The sequence below is a fragment of the Crassostrea angulata genome, chromosome 5 (genome assembly GCF_025612915.1).
Source record: "Crassostrea angulata isolate pt1a10 chromosome 5, ASM2561291v2, whole genome shotgun sequence".
Taxonomy (NCBI): domain Eukaryota; kingdom Metazoa; phylum Mollusca; class Bivalvia; order Ostreida; family Ostreidae; genus Magallana; species Magallana angulata.
Window position 1 is genome coordinate 25133559 of NC_069115.1, and position 11112 is coordinate 25144670.

General features: G+C 33.6%; 1 protein-coding gene across 1 annotated transcript; it reads right to left on the reverse strand.

The window, feature by feature from the left end:
- Positions 1-6570: 6570 nt before the first annotated feature.
- On the reverse strand, positions 6571-10591 carry LOC128184574 (kinectin-like). Its single transcript, XM_052854113.1, has one exon. The coding sequence runs from the start codon at positions 10546-10548 to the stop codon at positions 7615-7617; it is 2934 nt and encodes a 977-aa protein (XP_052710073.1). The 5' UTR covers positions 10549-10591; the 3' UTR covers positions 6571-7614.
- Positions 10592-11112: the final 521 nt, after the last annotated feature.

Here is an 11112-nt window from a genome sequence, read left to right on the forward strand (position 1 = left end):
ATCAATATCATACGTTTTGGGCAATAAAATTGAGATTTTTCCATCCCCCCCCCCAAAAAAAAAAAATTATGCATACAACGAACTTGCACATCCTTAATTTTTGTCTATTTGTTCGTTAGCTCAGGCGGTATTTGTTACCTTTAAACATTTGAAAGATTTAATTGAGTATAACATAAGAGGGAATGTAAAATGTCAGTGGAATAGCATATCTTATACGACAATTTAAGTAATTAAATAATTTGGTTTTCGTTTTCGTAAAAAATAAAGTGTATGATTTATTTGTTTATATTTAAAAATTATATATATGTTTTTACTTTGATCTTTTGATCAAGTAATTAAATGGATTTAAAAAAACCTACAAATATAAAATGTCGATGGTGTAACAAATAACGTCAATGATGTAACACTTATCATTTTCCAGAGCTAAAAAACACAATCACAATCAACTAGGCAAGCTCTCCTAATTCTGAGAGTGTGTAGCTTGTAAAATTGACATACATTTTGCAAAATGTTTGAAATATAAAGGAAATTTCACTGATGTATCCAGAATAAATGTAGTAGTATGACCCAAGAGATCAGAAACTACACAAAGCCACATAGCCTATATTATAATGTAACAAACATTCATCATTTATGGAAGGAACTTTTTTTCTTGCATAATAGAAAACTTTCAATGGCACGTTATTGATATCCCATTGACACAGTGTGAATTGTATATTTTTCTAAGCATACCAACATTTTCTGTCATATTTTCGTTACCAATGATGACTTCCCTGGTGCATATATCTTTTTGGCAGCGGTGAATGACGTCAGTATGATCTAAAGCAATTCCAACTTTAGCACATTATCATTCACTTAATGTATTTTAAGAATTTTTTTTAGATAATTTGCTTTGTTACACCAATGACAATATTTTTTTTATACGATCATATCTATCAACAAATTCATTTTTTGTAAAATAAACCTTGTTAAGCAGCATTGTAAAACTTAAAATGTGAATGTCGATTTCAATACAAACGGTGTTTTGTTTTAGTAAAACTTCAGTATTTTTTATTAAGAAGATAGTTTAGATTGAAGACGTTGATTTACTGATTAATTACTGGTTGATTTACAAAATTTACAGAAATCTCATAACAAATGATATTTTTTTTTAAACTTTAAGCCAAAAAAATTATCAATTAAAGTGTTCAATATGGTGGCATATCTCTGCCCCTTGTGTGCAAGTTATTTTTCTATTAATTATGTGGACATGCAAGAAAAATATGTTGACATGCAAGATAGTTATGTCAACATGCAACATAACTATGTTGACATGCAAGAAAACTGCAATCAAATAAGAGTTATAAAAAATCTCAAATATCGCCAACATGTGACATTCAAGATGCTAGATTCGCTACCTATTGATGTCAACATGCAACTTATTTATGTTAACATGCAACTTCTTTATGTCGACATGCAACTTATTCATATCAACATGCAACTTATGTATGTTAACATGCAACTTCTTTATGTCGACATGCAACTTATTTATGCCAACATGCAACTTAGTTATGTTAACATGCGACTAAGTTATGTTGACATACAACTTATAAGTTGCATGTCAACATATTTATCTCGCATGTTAACATAACTAAGTTGCATGTCAACATATTCATCTCGCATGTCAACATAAGTAAGTTGCATGTTAACATAAATAAGTTGCATGTTGACATAAATAAGTTGCATGTTGACATAAATATTTTGCATGTCAGCATATTTATCTTGCATGTTAACATAAATAAGTTGCATGTCGACATAAAAAGTAGCATCTAGCATATTGGATGTCACAAATGGGCGATATTTGAGAATTTTTGAGATTTTGTATAATTCTTATCTGATTGCAATTTTCTTGCATATCAACATAGTTATGTTGCATGTTGACATAATTATCTTGCATGTCAACATATTTATCTTGCATGTCGACATATTTGATGGAAAAATAACTTGCACACAAGGGGCAGAGATATGCCACCATAGTTCAACAATAAATTTTTAGTTTTCTAAAATCCAATGGTACTGTATATTTCCCCCAAAACACAATTTCCCCCTTTAAATTGACATTTATGCAGAAATTTGCATATTTTGATAATAACCCAAATCAATATTCCCCTTCTGATCGCACGATATTCCATAAGATTATGGAATATTTTAGCAAATCATTTTCTAATTCTTTATCGTTACTTTGTTATTATATAAGTGTTCCAATGGATGTGAGGACTTAATAAAGAATCTTTTTTGTAGAATTAGTTTGTGCAATGAATTTGCTAGCATGACACTAACAAAACGTACTGTGCTCTATATGTTCTACGCAGGCGTTCGGTAAATATTATTATCCATAGGCCAAACTACTATTTTACTATATAGTCTGTCCCAAGATAGTTATGCAGCACATTTTCTTACATTGTTCTATATTCATAAATATCTCTGGGTTTCCAACGACGTTCATTCAATAATTTTAAAAATCCCAAGATTGAAACGCCATAAAAAAAGTCTATGGGCATTTTGCATTGCTAAAGAGATAAAATTACCCGGATGATAACGTTGAAAAATTATTCGAGGTATGCTGAGTGAATTTCTAATAGAGAAAAGGTGTTTACAAACATTTCGGATCCCATTAAAAATGTTTTCGTTCCAGTAAAAAAATTTTTCTGAAAGGAAAATGATATGTCAATGAAGATATCTTGGATATAAAACGGCTCAAAAATTATGTCTAGTTATTTTCTTGGCTAGAATATTACCCTTTTTCATAACAACTTTTCAGAAAAATTCCATCATTTTGAGTTTTTTTTTAAATGCTTTGTTTAAGCAAAACACATTTTAAATATATTTTTATCAAATATCATTTAAGAAGCACAATAGAAATGTAATTTTTTCGTTTGAAGAACTAAATTAGACAGAAATCAATTTTACTTGGTAATATAATGAATGTATGAATTCCGAAAATATAGAGTCTTGAATTCGAATACCTTTACAGGTATGTTCAGTCATGCGATTCAATAGAATCGGTTTTCTATCAAGTAGTTTGTTTAAGCCAGTTTAGGACGCTGGAAACACTGTCCACACCTTTCTTGAATTGCATTCTTTTAGTGCTTTCAGATAGTTTTCCTTTTTGTAGACCATCCGTTTCTTCTTTTCGCTAGATTCACCTTTCCTGGTACAGCTGGAGTTGTTCCTGGAGGCAGTGACAGCCTCCTCCAGACAGGACAGCGTGTCCTATGTGGAATTTGAGGAGTACTATGAAGGCCTCAGCCTAGCTATTGAGGATGATGTGGACTTTATCAACATTCTTCACAATACGTTGAATATTTGACAAGCAACAAGCGTCGTATTACTTGAATGGGACAAGCAGGAACTCTTGTCAAGGATGAAGATCAAACAGGACATTTTAAACTTGAATAGCAACAGTCCGTGTTTTAGAGAAGGGGTCTTCTGGCTTGCAGAATAATAGGGATTTTTTTCTCTTGTTTCCTTTGTAAAAAACCTGACAAACACAGCATTTTAATTTTCTAAAACACAAGGTTTGATTAAAAGAAAAATATAGATTAAATCTTACCAAAATTGCAGTATTTCAAAAATTGAAACTTTTTTTCTAGTAGTTTTCTCTTTTCTCATTCATTCTTGTGTATACGTTGTTATTTTGAAGTAGATTCTAGGATTTTTAAACTTTTTGCTTTTTTCATAGTTTTAGTTCAAGAGATATTTTAAAATAATCAAACCGGAAAAAAATTTCTTTGGTCTTTACTTATAAGCTCAGCTCAGGTGAATTTTTCTTATCACCTTTTGTCCGCCGTCCGTCCGTCCGTCCGTCTGTCTGTCCGGCCACCCACGTACTCTGAACTTTTTTCACTTTAGTTCTCCCGAACCACTGGGTCAATTTTAACCAAATTGGCCCAATGCATCTTTGAATAAAAGGGATTCAAGTTTGTCGAAAAAAGGGCCAAGCCCTTTTTCCAAAAAGAGATAAGTTTGAAAATTTGTCGGCATATTTCAAAAATCTTCTCGAAAAACCATTTGGCCATAAAAACTGAATATTGTGTTTAATATCCTTAGGTAGTGTTAATTTAAATCTATTCAAATCATGATCCCCGGGAGTAGGGTTGGGCCACAATTAATGGGGAATCAAATTTAACCTCGGAAAAAATCTAAAAGTCTTTGCTGCAAGAACCCAAATGATATAATTTATGATAATATTACTTGTATGCACTCATCCTGAGAAATTGCTAGAATTGGAATGTGTTTTATATTTTTAAATGGTTCAAATCATGACCCCAGAACTTATACTTGGGTCTCTAGGGAGGTTAAAAAATCAGCATAGGAATTAATATGTAAAATCTGTCATAAACATTCATTCACGAATACAGTTTGTAATATTATCATGTATTAAAGCATAATAAGTTTGTTTTCATTTTAAATTGTTAAAACAATTATTGACGCAACAAAAGAAGCTCGATATACTTAGTATAGCATAGGAATATGTGTAGAAAATTTGGAAATCTTTTTAAACAAGACCTACTCTACTAAATTTGCCAGTTATTTTGTATTTCACTGGATAAAACTGTTTTGATCATAGTTATTGCTCAGGTGAGCAACATGGTCTCAGGTGCATCATGTTTCAAGTGATCCTTGAAAATGTTATTTTATGCTATAAAGGCACTTGCGATTTTTTAAATATCAACAGATTCAAATACAAAAACTGTTGACACGTAGGTACATTTATGTGGCAATCATCTTGTTCAATTTTGTTTTATAAAAATTGTGAATTGTTTACTAAGTATTCCTTTATATTTTTATTGACACAAGATTTTCCTTTGAAGTTCGATTTGAATGTAAACCTTTACGTATGTAAAGATCAGAAAAGCCTCGATGACGATGTATATGTCGCCCTTTCAACGATTACATAGGAAGGTCCCGGATGTGTTAAATATATAGTCTCCCATTGATCGCACGATATTCCATTATGGAATATTTTAGCAAATCGGTTTCTAATTTTTATCGTGAATTTAATTGATTTAATGGATGCATAAACTTAATAAAGAATTTTTATTTAGAATAAGTTTGTTTATGCAGAATATTCCCTAGCATGACACAAGCAAAACTTGCTGTGCTATATATGTTCTACGCAGCTGTTATATATTATTATCCATAGACCAGACGCGGTCTTCTAATTAGATCAGTGCAATGTTGTACAATAGTAAGAAAGAAGAAATGTTATTTTTAAGGGGGGTCACTACTCAGCAATTTTGGTTAAAGTAATGTTTTTTTCTTGTTATTAAAACGGTTAAAAAAATCATGTCTAGTTATTTTTCTGGCCAGAATATTACACCCTTTTTCATAACACGTTTCAGACAAATTCCATTATTTTGAGTTCTTTTTAAATATATTGTTTAAGCAAAACAAGTTTTCAAAAATTTCTAATCAAATATTATGCTAGAAACACATTACAAATGTGATTTTTTTTTCGTTTGAAGAACTAAATCAGACAGAAATCAATTTCTACTTGGTAATTGTAAGGAATGTATTCCGGTTATATAAAGTTTTCATTTTGAATACCTGTACAGGTATGTTCAGTCATGCGATTCATTAGAACCAGTTCTCTATCAAGTAGTTTGTTAAAGCCTGTGGAAAGCTGGAAACACGTTTAAAATTTTGAATATTTTCAGTTTTATGTGTTGTAGCTTATAACTACATGTTGATATTCAATAGTATTGTATTAATATATAGATTAAAGCTGCTGCATGTCGTTGTTAGTCCATTTAATAGGTTGTTGTTTTATTACTGATCTTGTATCAGAAACGAATGGGTTGTAAAGGAGAATCACAATTGCCATTTTTAATTCATTAACTGATACAAGACGCGTTTTGTGAAAAAAAAAAATTCAAAAAACCCTAAAAAGTCAAAAAACATATGAAAATCGTTACAAAATTTGACTTATCTTGTATTTCATGTTTGATATTTCGTATTTGATATTTAAATAATTTCACGATTAACTGCTTTAACTGCTTTATTTTTCTCTTTACACTTTTAGAGTTATATATATATAAATGTTGCACTTGAAAAGCTAAAATAAAGGTAGCAGTCAGGGTTCAATGTCGAATTCGGATTTTAATTATGAAGTTCAAGTTTTTCTGGCATTTTTGGCAGCACTATATTAAGAAAAATTAAGATTTTATTCGTGATAATTTTGCATATTTTCTGTTGGTATTATCTCATTTATTCTAGTACGAGTATTGCACGCAATGTTTTTTTTCAAAGTGCGTAATTTTTAAAAGGAGCGTTGTCACATAGCAAAAAATGGTCACATAAGTAGTATTAAATCTCAAATATTTTATTGTATCATCATTCAGTTATTTGTTAAATTGAATCAAAAATGTGTAGAGTTTGGAATGAGATATTTTTTTAAACTGTTGCCCAAATCCCATTTCTTTTTAAACGTTTAGTTACACTGCCTTCATAAATTGTATTCCAATTTTCAACGAGTTGATTTATATATTTGTTTAATTTTCATAATTAAGAAAATCTCAATTGCAGCGTAATATTTTGAGTGATTCTTTTTAATTTTTCAAACACATGTTCATTGGCCACGAACTCAAAAAGTTGGTCAATAACCTAGTTTTCTGAAATTACACCTCAATCAAAGTTCTATCCCATACAATAGAAATACCAAATGATTTTTGATTTTTGATTATCAGCAATAAAATTTATTTCCATTCGAAAAAAAACGTCATCTTTAACTTGCTTATTTTTTTTCTACAACTCCGTTTAAGAACACATAAACCCTTGTTTCGCATCAATTTCATCTTGGACAAAAATGTCAAATTTCTTCCATGATAGTCAATTGATTTGCATTTTCTAAAAATTATAATAAGTTGACATATATTAGAAAAATAATTATTCAAATTTTTAACAGATAGCTGTGTGATCAAATTAGATCAATTGTTAAAACTTTTTGAACATTACAATGCATGCACAAGTACAATATTTTGAAGCATGTAGTACACGAAGTCAAAGATCAATGCATTCTTAACATGCAGATAACTATATAGATTATACTGGTACTAATGCAGTATCACTAACACACGGTCTGAATGAAATATTATGGCCTTCCAGTAATGGTTTATACACGTTTTAAATGCAGAGTGTACTGATTTATCAATTATGACACCATTTGGGTAGGAAATCATCTTAATTCAGGTTTCTCACTTTATTTCTAAAAATTATTTATGCAATTATGACAGCATGCTTTGAGTAACACGTTCACGGTATGTTTGCCTTTAGGTATCAGGTATTCAAATCGTTTAACTTGCACAATGGCACGGGTAAATGCAAAGAAAGCAACACCAAATGAAATATTGATTTTTTCTGTAATTGGCGTAATTGTAACTTGTTATAAATTACACAGTTTTTAAGAGAAGCTTTTTTAAACCCAAAATTACTATACAAGTAGAAGATAAGTTAAAAGAAAAAATGATAATTTCAAATCACTATAATCTTACACAGTGTTGTTCACTTAAAAAAAAAACTTGCCGTGAAAATATTCTAAATCTAAAAAGATATGTCAGCTTGAAAGATTTCCGTTTAAATCTTTAATTTTTGCAAAAATTCCTTCAGTGTTCGTTTGTCCCGCTCGGTTTCTTCTGATGAATAACTTCCTTCCGATTCAGTACTCTCTTCACTTACTTCAGACTCCTGACTTGAGCTGCCTATACGTTTCTTGAGTTGCATTGATTCTAGTGCTTTAAAAGACTTTTCCTTTTTCAAGACCATCCGTTTCTTCTCTTCACTAGATGCAGACTCCTCCGATTCTTCACTTTCCTCCGATTCTTCACTTTCCTCCGATTCCTGACTTGAGCTGCCCATACGTTTCTTGAGTTGCATTGCTTCTAGTGCTTTCAGAGGGTTTTCCTTTTTCAAGACCATCCGTTTCTTCTCTTCACTAGATGCAGACTCCTCCGATTCTTCACTTTCCTCCGATTCTTCACTTTCCTCCGATTCCTGACTTGAGCTGCCCATACGTTTCTTGAGTTGCATTGCTTCTAGTGCTTTCAGAGGGTTTTCCTTTTTCAAGACCATCCGTTTCTTCTCTTCACTAGATGCAGACTCCTCCGATTCTTCACTTTCCTCCGATTCTTCACTTTCCTCCGATTCCTGACTTGAGCTGCCCATACGTTTCTTGAGTTGCATTGCTTCTAGTGCTTTAAGAGGCTTTTCCTTTTTCAAGACCATCCGTTTCTTCTCTTCACTAGATGCAGACTCCTCCGATTCTTCACTTTCCTCCGATTCTTCACTTTCCTCCGATTCCTGACTTGAGCTGCCCATACGTTTCTTGAGTTGCATTGCTTCTAGTGCTTTCAGAGGGTTTTCCTTTTTCAAGACCATCCGTTTCTTCTCTTCACTAGATGCAGACTCCTCCGATTCTTCACTTTCCTCCGATTCTTCACTTTCCTCCGATTCCTGACTTGAGCTGCCCATACGTTTCTTGAGTTGCATTGCTTCTAGTGCTTTAAAAGACTTTTCCTTTTTCAAGACCATCCGTTTCTTCTCTTCACTAGATGCAGACTCCTCCGATTCTTCACTTTCCTCCGATTCTTCACTTTCCTCCGATTCCTGACTTGAGCTGCCCATACGTTTCTTGAGTTGCATTGCTTCTAGTGCTTTCAGAGGGTTTTCCTTTTTCAAGACCATCCGTTTCTTCTCTTCACTAGATGCAGACTCCTCCGATTCTTCACTTTCCTCCGATTCTTCACTTTCCTCCGATTCCTGACTTGAGCTGCCCATACGTTTCTTGAGTTGCATTGCTTCTAGTGCTTTCAGAGGGTTTTCCTTTTTCAAGACCATCCGTTTCTTCTCTTCACTAGATGCAGACTCCTCCGATTCTTCACTTTCCTCCGATTCTTCACTTTCCTCCGATTCCTGACTTGAGCTGCCCATACGTTTCTTGAGTTGCATTGCTTCTAGTGCTTTAAGAGGCTTTTCCTTTTTCAAGACCATCCGTTTCTTCTCTTCACTAGATGCAGACTCCTCCGATTCTTCACTTTCCTCCGATTCTTCACTTTCCTCCGATTCCTGACTTGAGCTGCCCATACGTTTCTTGAGTTGCATTGCTTCTAGTGCTTTAAGATAGTTTTCCTTTTTTAAGACCATCCGTTTCTTCTCTTCACTAGATGCAGACTCCTCCGATTCTTCACTTTCCTCCGATTCTTCACTTTCCTCCGATTCCTGACTTGAGCTGCCCATACGTTTCTTGAGTTGCATTGCTTCTAGTGCTTTAAGAGGCTTTTCCTTTTTCAAGACCATCCGTTTCTTCTCTTCATTAGATGCAGACTCCTCCGATTCTTCACTTTCCTCCGATTCCTGACTTGAGCTGCCTATACGTTTCTTGAGTTGCATTGCTTCTAGTGCTTTAAGAGGGTTTTCCTTTTTTAAGACCATCCGTTTCTTCTCTTCACTAGATGCAGACTCCTCCGATTCTTCACTTTCCTCCGATTCCTGACTTGAGCTGCCCATACGTTTCTTGAGTTGCATTGCTGCTAGTGCTTTAAGAGGCTTTTCCTTTTTCAAGACCATCCGTTTCTTTTCTTCACTAGATGCAGACTCCTCCGATTCTTCACTTTCCTCCGATTCTTCACTTTCCTCCGATTCCTGACTTGAGCTGCCCATACGTTTCTTGAGTTGCATTGCTGCTAGTGCTTTAAGAGGCTTTTCCTTTTTCAAGACCATCCGTTTCTTCTCTTCATTAGATGCAGACTCCTCCGATTCTTCACTTTCCTCCGATTTTTCACTTTCCTCCGATTCCTGACTTGAGCTGCCCATACGTTTCTTGAGTTGCATTGCTTCTAGTGCTTCCAGAGGGTTTTCCTTTTTCAAGAACATCCGTTTCTTCTCTTCACTAGATGCAGACTCCTCCGATTCTTCACTTTCCTCCGATTCTTCACTTTCCTCCGATTCCTGACTTGAGCTGCCCATACGTTTCTTGAGTTGCATTGCTGCTAGTGCTTTAAGAGGCTTTTCCTTTTTCAAGACCATCCGTTTCTTCTCTTCACTAGATGCAGACTCCTCCGATTCTTCACTTTCCTCCGATTCTTCACTTTCCTCCGATTCCTGACTTGAGCTACCCATACGTTTCTTGAGTTGCATTGCTTCTAGTGCTTTCAGAGGGTTTTCCTTTTTCAAGACCATCCGTTTCTTCTCTTCATTAGATGCAGACTCCTCCGATTCTTCACTTTCCTCCGATTCCTGACTTGAGCTGCCCATACGTTTCTTGAGTTGCATTTCTTCTAATTGCATTCGCTTTTCCTCTTCAATATTCTCTAGGATACTTCTGAGCAGATCTAAACGATTATTTCTTTTTTCTGCAGTAGATGTATCATCAACTGCACCATTATCTCTTCCTATGTTTTTTTCCCTGGTAAGAAGATGTGTATTTTCATCCAGCAAACTTGGAGAAAATACACTTTTAGACACAGCAGATGCTGCAATAGCAGCAAAAACGATATACATTTGATGTATCATTTTTGAATCTAAACTGTTCGTCTTTGTCCCAACAGTTCTTATATATATATTTTACGAGGGCACCAAGAGGTGTGCTTTAACTTTATAAATGTGTTTGATTTGTTGCTTTTAAATTTAAATACCATCCAAGGGTATCAGATTATTCAAATTTATTTATATCACGAGATTACTTTCCACGAAACAATCATAAATTTGTTTTAAAAGTGGTTTTTTTTTCCGCATCAAAGCGTTCTTTGATAGCAGCCTTGTACAAATGCACGGCAATGTCACACGTAAGTTAAATTACAGACAAATATAAATACTAAACATATTTGGTTTTAAAGATATGGATCAGACCCAAATTTATTTTAAGATTCCATCATTTGTGACAACATACGGTTAGGTCCTCTAAAAGAATGCTTAAAAAGATGACAAGTACTAGTCGGTGTCTTGTAATGGATTACAGAGAATTGTTCCCCTACCTCGAAAAAATATTTAAACGACTTCGTGTACATGTATGTCTTGATCAAGGCTGCAATGAAGATTTATGCATGATTTAACATTGTAGATTTCTTTACCATCACA

What these genes read in the sequence shown, in the direction of transcription:
- LOC128184574 (XM_052854113.1), bottom strand. Translation starts at nt 10,548, where the DNA reads ATGATACATCAAATGTATATCGTTTTTGCTGCTATTGCAGCATCTGCT.